Source organism: Pungitius pungitius, chromosome 7 (genome assembly GCF_949316345.1).
Source record: "Pungitius pungitius chromosome 7, fPunPun2.1, whole genome shotgun sequence".
Classification (NCBI taxonomy): domain Eukaryota; kingdom Metazoa; phylum Chordata; class Actinopteri; order Perciformes; family Gasterosteidae; genus Pungitius; species Pungitius pungitius.
In genome coordinates, this window is record NC_084906.1 from 7,529,527 (window position 1) to 7,548,958 (window position 19,432).

The following is a 19,432-nucleotide window of genomic DNA, read 5'->3' on the forward strand; positions in this document are numbered from 1 at the left end:
GCTAGAACTATGCAACCTTGCACCTGAACAGCCTCAAGCCCATTTCGGCGGTGATGCTGAAGATCCCACTTTCCAAACACCCACAGACGGCTCGGCGTTTCGCTGTGACAAAGCTGTCGCTTTGAATCATCTGTTGTACAGTTTGTCTCTCTCAGAAGTGCAGTTTCTCTTCAGTGCATAAATGCCAGCTAATGCAAAGCACCAGATTAGGCACTTGTGACCTTTATTGGAGCTGATAGCAGCTGCCGTGGGCGCCGGGGAGCTCCGCGTTGGCACAACAAAGGGCTCGTAGCGGAGCCAGATTACAGATCTACGCGATAGCAGGTAAGTGATAATGACGAGGAGCATTATCCTCCTCCTGATGTGATAATTATATGCAGTCGACTGCTTCCAAAGGTTATCGCACACGTCCTGGAGACGTAACTGAAGTAACTGCACCGATGCTGCTTGTTTAAATCTGATGGTTATGTGTGTTTTCTGTTTTGTGTCTTACTTGAATGACTCATCTACCTTATTTAGATTTGCTTTCGTTGTTTCTATTTTTTCCATATAAAGTGCCATTTTAAAGCTCTATTCAAAGAAAATGTATAAGGGATCAGTATTGCTGCTTGATTAATTGATTAATGATCAATAAATACTGGCTGCATAACTCACTCAATGAGAGAGCCACATTTTAATGAAATGTTTATGCATGGACTAAACAAATGAAGTCGGTGTTAAATTCCTTTGCAAACATTGCAGGGACTTTTTTAAACTTGCAGACAACAGTTGTTATGAATAACTGCAAGGCATGCTGTGGAGAGCGAGATGTGAATCCTTTTCCAAGGAGGAAAAGGCAAATTCAGGAGGTCACAAGGTCCGTCTGTGCTTTTGAAAAAAGAAATAATAATTTTCATGAAACCGAGTTTGCATCTAGAATTTCCCTTTTTTATTTTTCTTATTTGGTTGATCCCGTCTTTGTTAATTTGATGCGGTGCGAAATTACATCAGATGACAGCATTAATCCGACATCCTTATCAACATTAAAAAAAATGTAAAAAGTATTTTCCGCTGGTTGGCCCCCGGGGGCCGACGGCAGGGCAGCCTCTGTAACGGGATGATATGGATTACACAAACCTTGCCCTCCCCCTTCCCAAAATTCTTTACGCCTGCCAGTCAAACACATACGATGGTCGTATAAAACCCAAAGATCCCTCTGATGATTAAGGTCACTCATACGCTGCTCTGTGGAAGCCATCCTCTTATAAGCCCAGCAGAGCAGGATGCAGAGCAGAGGAGAGGGGGGGGGGGGGGGTCGATGACTCTATGTTGTCATTAATCTTCAGGTTCTTTCTGCCTCAAGGCTGCTGGTGACAGAGAGACCGAGTTCTTTCTTGTCGTTTTTCTGCCCTCTGAGACGCTGTGACCTGTTGTCGGCTTTCATTTGTGTGTCAGTCCAGAGGTCTAAGCTTCTTCACCAGGAGTTTATCCCTGGATCACATGGATCCCAGGGCTCACCGGCCATTTGCCCCCCCCCCCTCTCTCACATCCGTCCCATCCTGCCCCACCAGCTCAGATTGTTAGGGGGCCGCTTTATTCTGAAATATGATGATGTAGATGTGTTGGACCTAATTTGGCTTTTGGGGTTGGATTGGCTGATTTCTAGTCGCACTCATCCCAATAGATTATCCTGAGCGATCACGCTGTCCAGATCTGTCACACATTCATATATGTATGCATGTGTATTAATCCCCCCGACCCCCCAGTGGGGTTTGCTTCTCTATGTCGAGTGCTGTGACGACAACAGCAGCGCAGTGCTAATGCACCTGTGATTCCGTCCATCATCAGGCGCAGACAAGTGCATTGTCACTGGTCAATTTTTCTTTTCTAAATGATAAACATGCAGATGAAAATGATTTGATATTGCCACCAAAACAAAAAAGCAACAGTGACATTATCAGTGTTCCTCTGAAAATATTGCTACTCTGTTTTCAGGATTTTCCTCCCTAATTTCCTCTGAGGCTTTCACATTGCTGACCTTCCTGCTGACTGCGCCAGGTTGAACGGACAGCTGGTGTGATGTAATAAACCCTCCCCACCCCTACAGTAGGCAAGTTATAAAGAGCAATATCTAGTTCCATGGATTGAGATAAGCTTAGGTAGATTAATGCTCCAGGACACTGAAATGTTTGTTGTATAAAGCTCTGTTTATAAAACAATGTGTTGCCGTATATGACAAAAAAAAGAGTCTAATCTGGCAGATGGCATGAAGCTCCAAGAGTTCCCTCCACATTAAAGGCACTGCTCCATGGTTTGTGCTCCTGTGGCTTAATGGGATTTTAGACCCTTCGTTCAAATGAATTATATATAGGAAAACTGGGATTATTTTACAGGCTGTTTAATCTCCTCTTTCTCTTTTTTTCTACCCCAACTACACTCTCCAAAAACCGAGCCTGCCCCACACTTTTCAGCAATCGTGGAAAAGTGGAGCGCCACAATCAATGAACGCTGGAGCGCAGGCGGCCTATCAGCTCGCAGAGCCGGAGATGCCCCGTGGACCCGGCTCGCTGCCGTCGGAGACCTCAGTCGACTTGACTCACTCCGGCTTTCCCGCCAGCGCTCCCGACCCGAGGCTCCGACAGAGCTGCTCCACCGCGGCCAGATATACACTGCGTGCCCTTTTGAACTAAAGGCAGCTTGGCCCCCCCCCACCCCCCCCTCCCCACCGTCCCCCACCCCTACCCACTCATCCAGCACTGGCTGCCACTCGGGAGGAGGAGGAGGCTTGGGCACCAGTTCAGACTCGGCATCCTGGAACGTCCAGCTGCTTGCCAGTGTTGTGTTGATGCTCCGGACGTTAACACAGAGGAGAAGTTGATTGATCTCTGGGCGCCGCTCACCGAAAAAGACTTTTGGATCTGCAGGAGGGGCCCTCGCCGCTTCGTCACCTGGGCTCCTGGCTTTTTGAGTTCAAAGCGCCGCGCTTCCTCCCGACTCCCCACTACAGATCCCATCATGCCTCACTCCTTCCAGCAGAAAAAAGGTGAGACTTCCTTCTTCCGTTCTTAGACACCTGCGCGTGTCAAGTCAATCGACGCCGCCAAGATGAAGGAGTGTGGAGCATAGTGAAAAATCCTTGAATTACATTGCCATAAAGAGTTGGGAAATTTGAAATAAGTGACTAGAAATGTCCTTTTGCCTTTCTATATTTCCAGTTTCTGTCATCTATTATTGAAAGGACCGGAGGCTTTTTTCTTATAAAATATCAAGTTTGCATTTATCCTAGATAATCATAATTTGAGTATATCAAACACCACATTATAACGTGTACACATTCTTTTGCACCCCACACACAAGCTGCATCCACAGGATGAGTGACAGCTGAACACATTTCTCCACAGACAAAGGCCAGAGTCCCCGGCCGGCTCACTGCTGCATTGAAACTAATCATTATGGTTCCACCCGCCTTTATGAGGGTCAGCTAATCTTAGACATCGAATCAATGCACTTGCTCGTTCACAACGTTAACAAGGGCGGGCATGCATGCAAAGCAGTGCTCACGGGTGTGTGTGTGTGGAGGGGGGGGGGGGGTCACGATAAATACAACTGATGTCTGATATGCAAATGGGATTACCGCATACAATAAACAATATCCTGGCAGGATGATCCACAGTATGTAAAAAGCATGTATTCCTTGAGAAAAGGATCCGGGTGATGTGAGGGACCTTTTCCATCGCGCCTTTCCAAAATCTTTCCCCATTTTTGCACTAATTGGATGTTGCGTACCATTATCTTTAACACTTAACAATCAGATCATTGATGCACAATAGAAAGTTGGCAAGTGATCATAACTAGGATTGCTGGGGGCTCCATGCACCCGGTGGACCAACTGTGCCAGGGTGCAGCAGTTATGTGTGTGTCTGCGTGCGAGAGCGGAGAACCCCTCCAAACGAGCAGCGCAGGTGTCACTCTGTGCGTCCGCACTTCCGCCAGCTATTTCTTGGGTCTTACTTTTAATGAAGGCACTGAGGGGATGCAATGGCTGCTGACTGTGGTACATTAGTGGGAGTGAATCATGTATATAACTATATATATATATATATCATTTCTTATTTTCTTCATTTTAAAACGTGCGCAAATGCAGATTAATGAGGCCCGGCGGTTATGGGAGTTGATTTGTTTCTAGCAAACATAAAGAGTGGGAGGTTTTCCAGAACTTAGAGGAAGAGACAGCCCTGTCTGGCTCCACGAAGTAAAGGCTGTGGGCGCTTGCGAGACAAAAAAGAAAATTCAATCAGAAATGATACATTTTAACTAAAACTAACTCTGATTATTCAGAAATTGGGGTAAAAAAGGAGAGAATGGGTATTTTTTTCTTTATAATATATTTTCTCTGTTTGCAAATTAACAATTTAAATGTACTTGTGCGTGTTATGCATTATGCATTTATTTTCTTGAATATTTCATAAAAAATATGATCACTTCCTGAATCCATGTCAGTACCGTACGTTTTTTTCCCCTTTTTTGTGGTTGATTTCTGGGTTTTAGTGGGGATTGCTTTCATCCTCCCCAATCCCATGCTGGATTTAAATCCATATACTGCTTTGGCTGGAGGACACCCAAAACAAAAGGTGAAAAAATACACCAACACAGTGTTGGAGACTGTGATGATGATCTCTACAGAAATATACTGAGGGCTGATGCCACATTCCTCTTTCGAGAAAAGGATATAAGGATATCTCAACTGCACTGGACCTTTTTCCTCAAGAGATTGCAAGTTTTTAAAATGACGTGCTCTACACAGAACCACCTTGCATGTTTTAGGCTTTTTCCCACAGCAGCGAGACACAGAGAGCTGCAGGTGGTGGGTGTGCCGGAGGCATGTTCTTCCTGTTTTACCAGCCCTGCAGACCAGCATCAGCAGTTACCTCTACAGAAGCCGGCTGCCACTTTGACTCGGCAGTGGGTGCCGTGTCACACAGCAGACTTTGATACTGTTAGAAAATGTAACTGGGCCGAAGAGATATAAGCAGAAAATACAGTCAACTGAGTGGAACAACTTTCTAGAAAACCCTGATGCTATTTCACGTCTATATACCATATAGTGCTTGTGAGCAACCAGTCCTGTGCATAGTTATACGAAAAACAAATAAGTGAAACCAGTTGAGCAGCCTTTATGCTCGTGGCCAGAAACATGTTGACATTGGCAGATTCCACTTGTGCAATGGAAATATACGGAGGTAATGCTCCAGGTATTGGCTAAACACAGCAATTGGAGAACTTACTCATGCTCCGTTGGACACAACGTTCTGTTTGTACGAGTCAACCCGCATCAGCTGCAATGGGAGAGCTTTCAAATCACGAGGTACCGGTTCTGGAAAAACACAGAGTTGTCTCGACGTTCCAAAAGTAGTCAATCCCATTGGAAATGAATCTGAGCGGCAAATTCTACATAGACACAACTGAGATAGACTTGTATATTAATATACAACTTAATATATCATTTATATATAATATATCCTTTGGGTCCTGTTTGTATTCTTACCACCACCCCTTGAGGCGACAGAAGAGGAATCTTTTATATTTGCGATATATTGGAACCACATGGAGCTTAACTGCTTGAGGCAACTATAAAAGAAAATAATGTCTCTTTTTCAGGAAATCATGATCCAGCTAATCATTGTAATCCACACACCTTTTTGTGAGAAGTTTTATGAAGGAACAATTTTCTTGTCTTTTGGGAAGAAAATAGTTTGCTCAGAGAGAAAGTACTTAAGTAACAGCCAAAGAAAATAAATGAGCCAACACACCCTGAGATCTACAGCCTGATAGTAACAAGGGTTGGGACAGCGCTTCAGGGCTTGATTCACAAAGAGAATTCTCATTGGATCATCACCGAGGGAAGTGCAGAGAGGAATACCTGCATACCGCTTGAACGCTCCCTATCAGCAGCAGTGCTGGGTGCATGTGCTATACGTGATGGTAACCCACCCATCATCCAGCAGATGGCACACTGCCGAGCGACCCTTTGGAATGCGTGGAAAATTCCACAGATTCCGCCAGGCTGCATTTCTGCTCTCAGCCGGCCTTGAGAGAGTCCCGGATCGACATGCTTTGATTTCCACCAAATTGGAATTCTAGCCCACTAACGCTGCTCTGACCTCAGCGCGTAGGGCATGCACGAGGACGCTGCTGAGCTCAAGGTTACCCACAGGCACGCTGCAGTTACTCTAAATTCGTTTATGACATTTTTTTTATTTGGTGTGTGCGTTTTTCCGTCGAAATGACCGATCAAGCATTAAGAAAAGAAAAGGGGAACTTTTACAGCTTTTGGGGTTGCTGCTGCTTCACAACAGCATCTTCAGGAAGAAGGAAACAATCTAAAGAGAGGCCATGGGCAAAAAGGTCACACTCAATTATACAAACAGCATCCCTATGCTGAAGGAGAGACACCACAGGTAGGGATACAAGGGATACATTTGAACTCACACACCTCACCGTGAAACTTCCCCGGTCGATTCATTATGCTAAGACAATGGCTTTTTGTACTACACGTGTTCCGAAATGGCGTGTTTGTACATGCAAATGTGGAAGTAACTCATTAAATATGCATGCAACTGCATACATTTCCAAAACAGAAATCTGAAGCTCAGATGACGCCAGGTTCATATTTCTCGTCTCATTTGTCTCTGACTTTTTGACTTTCATTAGTCAAAGGTTTTCACAGAGGGATGCCTAGCTTGACAAATAAAATGTACGAAATCAAGCTGTGAATGATACACAAACAAATCTCTTAGGAAAACCCTTCAGAATATAGAGGAGTGAAAGTGAAAAGTTTGGTGATGAAGTGCTGCTGAAGTGGAGATTGGATCATTCTGACCAAACACTTGATTCAACAAAATGCCCGTTGCAAGATATGTTCTGTAAAATACATTTTAAAGGCACTAGAGGTGGAAAATGTCACTAACGTATTGAAACACTTTCCCAGTAAATCAATGACATTGAACATTCAATATATAACTGACGCATTATTATATTGTATTTAGAAAATAATCTACAGCCACAAACCGACAAAGGTGAAAAACCATCGTCTGAATGTGTACTTAGGATCCTTTTCTTTCCACTGGTGTGAGAGAAGACGTGTCGTGGAAGCAAAATAGCGTCACGTCTCTAAATTGACCACTGCAAAAAAGGACGTCTTTGCCCGTAGTGCCTCGCCTTGGTATGGGATAAAAGCCATCTTCCAAACCCGGAGTGTGTCAGCACAGAGACAAGCAGCAGCTTTGTTGCAAAACCGACATGATTGTCATGTCAGAGCAGAACTTGCCAGTTTGCTTGTTAATTAAAAGAAAGGGGAAAAAGGAGAAGAAAAGCAAGAGGCAAGCTTCCAAGTGAAGTGCTCTCATCATTACCTGCTCGGAAGAATCTTTTGATGTGGCATCAGTGAATTCTATTTATTATTACACATCGGGTTCTTTAACTGAAGTACTAAATGATGTATGCCATTGGTCTTCTGCTCAAAGAGACGATTTAAGGAAAGAGCAGAAAGACACACAATAATGCAGAAGAAAAGATGGTATTTTAGCCAGGTGGACCTGCTGCAGGTTTGAAAAAAGGCGACTTTGTCGTGGACAAAAGGACAAAAAGAAAAGCTGCCGGGATGCACGGAGTTAAAAAAAAGAAAAGAGAAAGTAAAACTTAACAATACAAGAAGAAAATTCTTTTAAAGAAAGGGAACTAAAAAAGACCTCTGTAGCTAACAGCATTATCTGTTTGGTGTTACAGCGCGCTTGCATCATGCCTCTCAGAACAAAACTCCACACTCACATCTTTGCTGACAATGAACACTGAAGTTGGCAGAAATTTGCTGTGAAACGAGACAAAAGTGTGCAGTTTATGAAGAAGAAAAAAAAAAAAGAAGTGAGGCAACCTCCGGGCCTCGGGGCTTTTGTCAGTGGGCATTTTCTATTCAATGACCTATCGTGCAGCGAGTGTAGGCAATGATACGGCTTTAGAGATCTCTTCACACTCTATCAGGCTCTCTTTTTTGACTGTGCAGCTGGGGCTTGGATCCCTGTCACAAGCTGTTTTGGGATTGTCCCTGAACGCTGCGACCCGCTGGTTAATCACGCAGCTTGTTCATGTGTGTCATGTCCCCTTCTGACGGAGTAATATCGATCAGCTCTTCATCTGTCCTCTACGTAAGTGGGTCACTTATTATTTATTTTTTTTGCTGCTGGGAATCGGTTGAGTTAGTTTGCCACGGATTTGAGGTAATTATCTCATCCTTCTATGGCCGGTCACAGCACGGGAGCCTCGGTTAAATTACACATCTCTCTCCTAACTCCTTGGATGCTTTATGGCCGTGCATAATGCATAACGGCGCCGGAGCTGCCTTAAACATCCCCCAAGTGGATTGGAATAAAGTTGACGCTGCTCTTTGTTTGGAACTCAACGCAGTCTTTATCTGGCAGTGCTGAATCGGGAGGAGGGGGGCGGGGGGGTTGCTGGGAAAGCGCGCGTCTTGATTATTTTGGAGACCTCCTCCCAATGGTTTGTCAACACCTGGAGTGTTTTTTTTTTTTTTTGTTCTTTTATGTGGGATGCCGGATCCAGATGGGCGGATGCTGCTCAAATTTACCTAATCACACTCCGTTTCACTACTGTGGAGTAGTGACACTGGTATCAAGTATGTTATTATACATTATCTCTTTGTGAATTAACAGGGAAATTACACAAACATGTCCAGCATTCTTCTTTATTAAAGCATGATCAGACGTATTTCTCAAAGACCCGATCAAATAAACATTGATCACTAGGTGTGGAGTTATTTAGTCCTATGTGGATGTAGGCTGATATATAGAGATTTCCTTTGTGTCATTTTGCAACATTAACTGCTGGAGATAAAATGAATGCAGTGTGTATTTTTGCCTTTGTGATGCACACTAATAAATCGTCTAACGACATGTGTAAACTGTGTTCGTGTTGTGTGCCACCAGCTCAGCAAATGCTCCTCCTGTGCCAAGGGGTGAACGGGATGAGGAAAGACGGGGAGTCCGTGGTCTGGAATCAACACAAGCACAGTTTCCACGGTGAGTCCCCGATAAGTGAACCTTTACGCACAAAGTGATTCAGATGCTGTATCCTAACCTGGCATCACTAACGGATATGCATATCCACACCAGTTCATTTACACACACTGGGAAGAAAATAAACTTCTCCTCAGTGCCAAAAAAAAGACAAAAGACCAAGCTGGTGAAGCTTTTAAAAATAAAACAGAATGAAGTAAAACATATCAGTGAACTGAAAAGTAAAAAAATAATAGACTGAGAAATGATGCAACAGGGATTACACATACCTTGGATTAAATAGTACGCAGGTATTATAATAAATAAAAAGTATCAGAATTAATTTTCCAGGAAACGTTCACTTTGTATTTAAATGAGCAATGTTATTTGTTAAGTGTGCATATCATCTGACATGGACAGTTTATGCAGGCATCTTCCAATCCAAAACATTCTCATAAAAGAGGTCCACGGAACAAGGGGCTGGCGTCTAAATAAACTGGGCCAAATGGGTAACGAAAGTAAATTACAGCACCAAAAGCACCAAGAGAATATCCACAATTGAACGTAAACATTTATAACCGCACAATCAAAACCACGTGACTGATTCTAATCGGTATCCTGCAGACTACACATCCTCTGCTCATGTCCTGTTTTTTAGATTGGTGACGCGTTTAAAAAGTAAAGTTAGTGTCGGCCTGCGGATCGCTCCTACAAAAAACACTAAACAAGTTGCATCTATTGTACGAGCAAAATAAAAAAGCAACAGTTGCTTTGGCGAATGAAACCGTAAAAATGCACATATGAAATTATAAAACTGGACATAACAAGTACTGATCCAACCATGCACTACATGAACTGGAACACAAAAACCGCCCAATAATTTCTTCCCCACAAATACGGACTGTCTTGACATTAAATCTATTAAAGCTTTCATTTTTCAACAAACCGCCGGTGGTGATTCGCAGTATTCTCCGTCTATGAAGTCAGCATACCTGCAGGAAATCTGGCTACAAAAAAGGGTTCCGAATAAGCAGAACAGCTCGCGGTCACATCGACCTGTCTGCGCGGGCCTAATTAAGATGTGTGTCTGTGTGCTGTAGGTTACGTGTATGGTGGGTGTGTTGAATGCAACCAAACGGCATCGAGTCTACACATTGCTTGAATCACGGAATATAAATTAGTTCCCAGAATTTCGGGGGCTGGGTTTAAGGAACTCGTGACGTAGCCAACCCGACGTGCTGTGACTGTGGATTCAACCAAACGCAGGGGGTGTATTGAGTCAACGTTAAACAATTTCCTGCATTACTTTACAGAATAATCCACAGTTGTGTGCATATAAACGCTGGACATAAGCAGCGTTTGCTTTAAAACCCGCTGCGTGGAAAGCACGTTCGAATGGAAGCTTTATAAAAGGCTCGTTCTCACTGCGAGGGAATAAGCGTCCCACCCCTGCCACGGCACAGTGGAACGGTCTCCGACTCAAATTCCGAGAATTGAGCTCGTCTGATTCTTAGAACTGGGGTTCTTAGAAGTGGTGATGCAAGAAGTTTCTAGGAAAGCGCTACCAGGTGATTTTTAAATTCCTTTTTTGCTTCTAATGGCGCGAAGTTGTTATCTGCTGTCTATATGTTTCCCTGAGCTATTATTGTGTCCGTGCAGCGTGAGTGCGTGTAACCGGGGTCGGCCGGGAGTTTGAGTGGAGGCTCGCGCAGTGACAGCCAGCGCGCGGCTCTTCTGACACATCATGTGCGGACCCGAGTCATGTCGTGGAGCTGTAATAACGCCGGGCTCGCGGACGTTACACCGAGGGGACGTTTGGAACGTGCGCGGGGCGAAGGCTGCCGAGAGCCGGACACGTGCACTTCGCACTCGCTCCGAGGCTCACTTGACGGCTGCGCCAAACAAGCGCGTGTTAACGATACATTGTGGCGGAAACACGAGCGTAGATGTGGTTGTGTGTGTGTGTGTGTGTGTGTGTGTGTGTGTGTGTGTGTGTGTGTGTGTGTGTGTGTGTGAGTGTTGTTTTCCGAGGTCGAGGCTTCAAGACGCGTCGTCGTGTCAAAGTTGCGTTTCCACTGACAGCGCGCGCGGCGTGGGGAGCCCCGCGCGGCACCAGCTCGAGCGGCTCCCTCGCAGATGCGCTCGGAGTTGGCTTCACGCAAAGTGTTGTTCGTGTTTCAAGAGTTTCTGTTTAGACAGTCTGGCCGTAGCCGGTCCTGGTCATAAACAGATGTTTGCGTCTATAAAACTGACTTAAATGAGGAGCCGCAGCGCGTGGTGTCGAACTGCGATGGGGCAGATCGAAGTTAGAGCTGAACTCACAGTACTCATTAGATCCATTTATCCGAATGTCGTAATGGCTTTCAAAACGATAACTGTTCTTTTGACGCCACCGGGAGGTCATAATTCAGCACCTCTTTTCTAAAATGTATTTAGTACACCGGTATATATTTAGAATGTACTTTGCTTGTACTATCGGACGTGTCTGGTTACATACTTGACATTGAAAATAGTCTCATAACTCTGCGTGTGTTGTAAAAGAAAATACGCCTTGAGTTAGTTTATTATGATAATTAGCACTTCTTTAAAAGCAACTGACCAAGAAAAGCACAAAAGAACACTGGCTTATTAATAATAATACAGTTGTTACAAGCGCTGTCACAAGTTTACAGCGGAGATCCAGTCGAGAACATTGTGCGGTTGAAATGAACATTTATAGTTTGGTCGTTACTAGTGTGGAAAAAATAAAAAAAAAAGTTGTTATTGAGAGAGCTGCTTGTGGAAACCGTCTCCCGTCGTTGATCAGTGCGCGCGCTGCATGAGAGACGAAGTAAACTTTTCTCCCGTTGACCGAATTCAGACAAACGAGTGACTGATGTGCGCGAAAAAAATCCGACAAATGATGGATTTAAAATGAACACGTCCAATGGCATTTTATTTATTTATTAAGGGCTATTTTATTTAACGGAGTCCGTATTTTTGTGTTTGTAGAAAAAAAATGAATATAGTTTTTAAAAAAACATACCGTTATTACAAGATTATACCGTGAATGCTTTAATCTGCTTCAATCGGTTTAGAATATGATACAAATTTCCGGTAATCTTTATTTGTTGTATTGACTCGTCAACCAGTGGTTTAGAAGGAGAGAAAGTGACGGGGGGAGAAATTATTCCAAAAGGTGAAAATTGAAATGTCTAGACGGTGTTTGTTTAATATATGGCGCCGCCTTGTGGACGAACGGAGGTATCTTTGTAAGTCTGCCCCATCGATGAATGAATGAATGATAACTTAAACATTTCCTGTACTTCAGCATTGATGCAGACGGGTGCATGGTGGCAGGGTGCTGTCTTTTTCTGTGTGGAATAATCTTTACATTTTTGGGATTTTGCAGAACTCGACAAAATGGCTTGCGCAGCAGACAGCTGCATACAATTCACACGCCATGCCAGTGATGTCCTGCTCAACCTGAACCGTCTGCGCAGCAGAGATATTCTCACCGACGTCACCATCTTGGTCAACAGGCAGCAGTTTCGCGCACACAAGACCGTTCTCATGGCTTGCAGGTGCGTGTTGTTCTGTTTAAAACACGAGTCAGATGGTCCCCCTGCAGTCTGAAGATGAAGTGACTGATCTGTGTTTTTTGTTTTTTTCTTTTGCGGTAGTGGGCTGTTTTACAGCATCTTCACAGACTCTCACAAGTGCAACCTAAACGCCATCAGTCTGGACCCAAAGGTGGATCCAGAGGGCTTCGCCATCCTGCTGGAGTTCATGTACACCTCCCGTCTCACTCTGAAGGAGAGTCTCATCATGGCGATCATGAACACGGCCATCTACCTGCAGATGGACCACGTCGTGGACACCTGCCACAGATTCATCAAATCCAGGTTGGCCAAAAGAGACTCTGCTGGATCCGTCAAACTCCCCGTCCTCCCCATCTGTCGTGTTTTTCTCACCGGTCTCATTCCTTCCCCAGCGATCCGGCCAAGCTGCCCAGAGACGAGTTCCTGGTCAGTCCCCTGGTCTTGCCTCAGGATGTCCACGCCTACCGGCCCCACGACGTTGTCGACAGTTTGCACAGCCGCGTAGCTCCGTTCAGGGACGGGAGGCCCTACGGATCAAACATGTTCAACGGGGTCAGCACCCCCACCAACTACCATCTGTACGGGCAGTTTCCCATGCCCGGATTCCCTTTCCCTCTCTGCAAGCTGACCGACGCCAAAAACGCTTTTGCCGACCTCTCAAAGAGCGGCCTCCACCACAAGCACTGTTCGCCTCATGATGGCGCCAACATGATCCGGGCGGAATACGGCCGGGCAGTGGGCACCGGCTCCTCCGGCATCATTCACACCACCACCTACGCTTCCAGGGAGCTCGGGAAAGACGACGAGATGCGGAGGGAGAGCCACCAGGGGGGCGGCCAGTCCATCGCCCTCGGCACGAGGAAACGCGCGTTCCCCACGATGACCCTGGAGCACCCGAGAGACTCTGGAAAGGATCGCGCCCCGCAGGCGGAGGACGACCTCATCCATCACCACTACCCACTTGGGATCTCGTCTGCGGGACGCAAGGGCCTCATGAGCAGCCCTCAGAGTCCGCTCAAGTCCGACTGCCAGCCCAACTCCCCAACGGAGTCCAGCAGCAGCAAGAACGCCAGCCTCTCCCAAGGCGCCGCCGCCGCCGCCAGCGTGCAGGCTCCGCAAAGCACGCAGGAGCCAAAGTCCCGCAACTGGAAGAAGTACAAGTTCATCGTGCTGAATCAGAGTGCGAAGGAAGAGGAGGCGGGGCTGCGGGACCCGGGGCTTCGCTCCCCTCAGCGGCTCGGCCTGCACCCCTACCTCCACCCCAGTGACTCAGAGAACCTCGACCCACAAGCCACGAGCAAGAGCAGCGAGGACCTGCCCGCTCCTCAGGCCAGTCGTCTCAACAACATCATCAACAGGTAAGAGGGTTGTTTTATTCCCTTCGCTACATTTGTGCTTAAGAGTAAATGTCAATTGGGAGAATGCCTGACTTAAAGGATGCGTTGTGTGCGCACAGTGCACTGGAGGGCTCCCTGAGGAACGGTGAAGCCCCCCTCCCACACTACCTGAGCCGGCTGAACTGCTCGTCCTGCGGCACACCGTCCCCACAACACTCCGAGGTGTGTCCCAAGACCTCCAGGTCCCGCCTCGCGGAGGACATGACGGAGCTGCACTCTGAGTACTCGGACTCCAGTTGCGGTGAGTTTGGTTGGCGGATGTTAAAACACAAATTGGGTTCTGCGTTATCCGTGACTCAAGGTTAACGGTTTCTCTTTCCCGGGCAGAAAACGGTACATTCTTCTGCAGCGAATGTGACTCCAAGTTTGCCGAGGACGAGGCGCTGAAGCAGCACATGCTCCGGGTGCACAGCGACAAGCCGTACAAGTGCGACCGCTGCCAGGCTGCTTTCCGCTACAAGGGCAACCTCGCCAGTCACAAGACCGTCCACACGGGTACAGCCGAGACTGCTCCACCGCCCTCACAGGTCTCCGCTCCCGTGGCTGCTGGATTCTAACCTTTTTCTCGTTTCTCTTTTCCTCTACAGGAGAGAAGCCGTATCGCTGTAACATCTGTGGTGCTCAGTTTAACAGACCAGCCAACCTCAAGACTCACACTCGCATCCACTCAGGAGAGAAGCCCTACAAATGTGAGACGTGTGGAGCTCGTTTTGTACAGGTAATAATAAACAGCCATCCTCCCCCTCTGCTGCATGCGCCATTTGCACTAATATCCATCCCTGAACTGTAAATGTGTGTGTAGTCCTTTTCATCTTCAAAGAAGTAACCATGAACACAAAGAACTTCCTTACAGGGTTCTGGCTTTTCTATAATGGCTTTTGACTGCGGTGTCTTGACAGTGTGTAAGTATAACTGTCTGTTTTTGTTTGGCCCCTCAGGTTGCTCACCTGCGCGCCCACGTGTTGATCCACACGGGGGAGAAGCCGTATCCCTGCGAGATCTGCGGAACGCGCTTCCGCCACCTGCAGACGCTGAAGAGCCACCTGCGCATCCACACGGGAGAGAAGCCGTACCATGTAGGTCACTCCCACTGTATCAGAAGACAATCGGAATCACACAATGGTAACATTGAACTAACGCTGTGCCGCTTTTTTCCCCTTTCAGTGTGAGAAATGCAACTTGCACTTCCGCCACAAGAGTCAGCTTCGGCTGCATCTGCGGCAGAAACACGGCGCCATCACCAACACAAAGATCCAGTACCGCATGTCGACGGGCGACATGCCCACTGACTTGACCAAGGCGTGCTGAGAGGACTGTTTTCTACAGGCGGAAATCTTGACCTTGGCATTTAAATGACCCCAACTTGTACAATCATCCAAAACTCTAGTGCCACACTGTGTTTATTAGACGGATAAATTGGCTGTGTACGCCATTCTAAAACGGGTTTCCACTACATGTGACGTATAGCCACTTTATTGTTTGTATATATATATAATTATATATGTGTGTGTGTGTGTGTGTGTGTGTGTCGGGAGTGTTTCTAAGCTTTGAAGGTACGTATATAAAGCTTTATTTTGTTGAAGACGGAATGTAAAAAATCTGTTTTTTTTTAAATACAGTATTTTATATCAGAACTTACTTTTCTGAAAGTATTTCAAAATTTGATCGACGGGTGGTACATATATTTTGAGATTCCCAGATTTGCGGCCGCAGTTGTCTACACATTTTTTAAATGTAGATGTACGCACATGTTGCACCATGTCATGTTGTCATATTCATGTGAAGAGGTATGGGAGAAGGAAAAAAAAGTGCTAATTGGATTTTGTCAAACATATCCGAAGACTGCTGCTGTCTGCTTATGTTATGCATGAGGTACTCTTACCGTTATCGGCGCACATGAAGCGGGCAAACAGCATAAATATTGTGACATATTGTGTAATTATCTGTGGGGTTGCTCTCTGCTGGCGGAGCCAATCCAGGTGTGGAAATGCATTTGAAGGCTTTGTTGTGACCAAGAAAATATTTTGCTTTGAGTGTATTTGTATAGATGTGACTTTGGTTTTGTTTATTTTCCATAGGTAAAGGTTTACAGTTTTGCTCATTGTTCTAGATCCTAAAGTAAAGTTGTGTACGTGTCAAAAGTTAGTTTTTGTTTGTGTATTCAATGTGCCTTTCTCTGTGGTGTCTGAATCCGTCCCCCAGTCAGCCCAGCGCTATTTAAAAAGGTACAATGGACACCACTTGTCCCAAAACTCCCTGACCCCCCCTCTCCCATGTGTGGGTGTGTATTTAAATTGTCACCAAACTGAAAACATGCAAAATTCATCATTGTAAATCTTCAGGACGGTTTTTTGGATTGGTCATTTAAAAAAAAAAAAAAAAGCATTAAAGTTATTGTACAATGTTCTAGATGTATGAATGTAAAATAAAGGTATTGGATTTCTATGTAACAGCAGCCTGAGTTTGTCACATTGAAATGGGAAAGCAGATTAACGCACCGATTACGTTCGATTCCTCCAGATGTCCAGTGGATTGAAAGACATTAAGTCACCTCTTAAATGCTTCCTTATGGTTCATAAAAGTACTGCAAATACCCAGTTACTTTTACCAAATTACATTTAATGCCAAGAAAATGTTTAAATACGAGCGATGTGCTAAACACCGGCCTACTGATCTGAGCAACACGATCATGTGGCAAAGGAAAGTGATTACTTATTTCCAAAGGATAGCAACAAACAGAATGGTGTTATTAGCACTAATTGTGCTTCTAGCGATTTACATAATTGAACCAGTTTTAGGACGCACTGTCAAGGGCTAGATTTTATTTTTTTAATTTGATTTTGATAACCCCACAGCCTCATCGTGCTGTAGTTTATTTTTATTTCCCATGAATGTTTTCAAAATACCTTTGGTGAGCAATTTGTGCAAAGTGTTTCTACAGTTTCTTTGAAAGCTAAAATTTCAAAAAACATTTCTATGAATGAAAATAACATAATCGACATGTAAATAAAATAGCGTTTTATTTTGTGTTAAGTGGAATAGTAAAAAAAAAAGAAAACCTCATTTTTTTAAGGAAAGCAACAGAAACACTAAAACATATCTTTACCTCTACAGGGCTCAAAAAATTGAATTTACTCCGGAATCTTTCAAACAAAACAAAAAGGCGGCTTCAAATGACGCCTTCTGGACCCGAAGAAGATTTCTAATCATGACTATTGCAGAAGTATTGACCACAAACATCAAGAGTTCCTTGAGACCATGACAAAAACTGCTGAATCACAAGAGACGCACAAACTATCTCATCTTGAATGTAACTCAAAACTTGAATTCACGGTCATAATACACCCCTCCACACGCACATCACTGCTTCTGCTGCATTGCTTCTTTTCGCGCAGCGTCCTGCAGTAGCTGAGTGTCCACCTCGTCAGCGGGCAGCTGAACGTACCGGACCACCGATCCACGGATAAAACAGTTTTTCACGGATAACTGGAGCAAAAGACAATAAAAGAAATTCTCAGCTTGAAGAGAAATCATTCAAAGCAGCGGAGAACAAATGCAGATCTGTCCGAAATGGTTCTGTTAGATGGAGTTTACTGGAGTCTTTTCATAAAGTTGTGTGTGTGTGTGTGTGTGTGTGTGTGTGTGTGTGTGTGTGTGTGTGTGTGTGTGTGTGTGTGTGTGTGTGTGGGGGGGGGGGGATTTAAGTGAAGTCCTTGTCGGAGCATTGTTTTACAGCGAGGGGCTCTGACCCCAAATAGAAGATTCTCTTCCGACTCCTGACACATCATCATTTAATAATAGTGTTTAAAGGCAATTCTCACGAGAGCCACAAAGCGATCTAACAATGTTTGTTTTTTGGAGGGCCTCGATATTTTAGATCTCAAACTGAACATTTAGGGTTTCATTGGATATGTGTCATGAGAAGTTGGGCCACCGGATGACAGCAAAGACTTACCATGTGTGGATATTTCTCTGGATCAGTAACACTGATGTCTGTGAGCTTGATATTCAGGTACTGAAAAACACACAAGCAGAGAAACGTGGCGTGGAAAAGTCATAATTGGGCAGAAAAATGCAACAGCTGCAGATCTTACAGCTTTGATTCAGAGTTATGGAAATAGTTCATGATTTCCAACCTGGTCAACGGAATGAAGCGTCCCGCAGATGCTGAAAGAAAGGATGACATTATTAAACCGATTGTAGACGCCTCTATATCATAAATAGAGCTGACCATAGCAGAGGTGTAACTAATCACTGGTCTAGACATACAGCTAGTGGACAAATCAACAAATATGTATGTGGCAAAACGAATCTACTGAACTTAACTGATTATTTTGAAATTATACTGTATTGAAATTAGAAATTACAATAGTATACGTTAGCCAGAAGTGTCATTTGAAGCGTGCACACCATTCTTCCACTATGGCTAACGCTAAATGGCGGCTAAATCGAACGGTGATAAAAGGCTACATTATTCACTCGATAAATACTAACCTCAGGTCGTTTTTGAGCTCCACGACCACATCCTTCCCCACCAGGGACTTGAAAAACGAGTAGAAAAGCTAGAAAAAGAAACACGACGACATGACAACGCTCTTGTTAGCATCGGGCTACATTTCGAGCACGATACCTTTATGCAGACAGCAAGCAAGCACAATTAACCTCATTCGGCTGTGTAGTGATGTATAATTACTTGATTTACAGCTTGATGACTTTTAAAATAGGGCATTTAATGTAAACTGAAAACAAATTAACATGTCCAAAGTGTAGTTCTTACCATTATTGCTTGTTGGTTTCTTGCGGATGTGCGTCAAGTGCTGATGACGTAATATTGCTGCGCCTGATCAGGGATCATTTTGACAAATACCACACGAGGGCGCCAGAGATGCGCTCCGTGTCAGCGGGTTAACGTTAAACTTTCGAAGTCTATTGTGATTGGTTACACGAACCACAGGCCCGTAAAGCGTGTTATTCAACCATGTAGCGTTTAATTGAGTCCGTGGAATTACTATATGGCTGTTTATCTGTTGGACTTGTGAGATATTACATATTCTTAAGTGTGTATTATGTCTGCTAGTACTGTGGACACCTGCAAGGCTTTTCAGCAAGTTTCTTTATAGGTCTTGAGGCACAGGAACTACAACTATAAAGGTCCTGCATATGGTTTAAAACCTGCAGGGTTTCCATTAATTGCAAGCTTTTTGACCTGTGAACCCTTGAAATTAAGCATTGTCTGCTTGGAGCCCATCGTGAATGGTTACATACGTTATGTGATCCTATGCAATCTTCCTCTTTATTTATCTCCTCAGGAGGTGTAATAATTGTGTTAAGGATAGAAAAAAATATGCAATAGTCATAGTAATTTGATTCAATTTGAAAGAAAAAGAGTACTGTCAAAGAAATGATC

General features: G+C 44.7%; 2 protein-coding genes across 5 annotated transcripts; one reads left to right on the forward strand and one right to left on the reverse strand.

Annotated features, from left to right (window-relative positions):
- Window positions 1-2,760: 2,760 nt before the first annotated feature.
- On the forward strand, window positions 2,761-16,468 carry bcl6aa (BCL6A transcription repressor a). Of its 3 annotated transcripts, XM_037469811.2 has the most exons (10): window positions 2,761-3,022; window positions 8,979-9,071; window positions 12,439-12,610; window positions 12,710-12,931; window positions 13,021-13,986; window positions 14,085-14,266; window positions 14,353-14,520; window positions 14,613-14,743; window positions 14,964-15,101; window positions 15,190-16,468. In XM_037469811.2, the coding sequence occupies exons 1-10, from the start codon at window positions 2,995-2,997 to the stop codon at window positions 15,331-15,333; spliced, it is 2,244 nt and encodes a 747-aa protein (XP_037325708.1). In that variant the 5' UTR covers window positions 2,761-2,994; the 3' UTR covers window positions 15,334-16,468. The 3 variants fall into 3 exon arrangements, with proteins under 3 accessions (XP_037325708.1, XP_037325709.1, XP_037325710.1); XM_037469812.2 differs by lacking the exons at window positions 2,761-3,022; window positions 8,979-9,071 and adding an exon at window positions 10,401-10,615; XM_037469813.2 differs by lacking the exons at window positions 2,761-3,022; window positions 8,979-9,071 and adding an exon at window positions 11,601-12,298.
- Window positions 16,469-17,028: 560 nt separating this feature from the next.
- Window positions 17,029-18,916, reverse strand: smx5. 2 transcript variants are annotated; one of them, XM_037469816.2, is made up of 5 exons: window positions 18,803-18,916; window positions 18,520-18,587; window positions 18,162-18,192; window positions 17,981-18,040; window positions 17,029-17,511 (listed from the first exon to the last, which is right to left on the reverse strand). In XM_037469816.2, exons 1-5 carry the CDS (start codon window positions 18,803-18,805, stop codon window positions 17,386-17,388), a joined length of 288 nt encoding a protein of 95 aa, XP_037325713.1. In that variant the 5' UTR covers window positions 18,806-18,916; the 3' UTR covers window positions 17,029-17,385. The 2 variants fall into 2 exon arrangements, with proteins under 2 accessions (XP_037325713.1, XP_062419408.1); XM_062563424.1 differs by lacking the exon at window positions 18,803-18,916 and adding an exon at window positions 18,719-18,799.
- Between the last annotated feature and the right edge of the window lie 516 nt (window positions 18,917-19,432).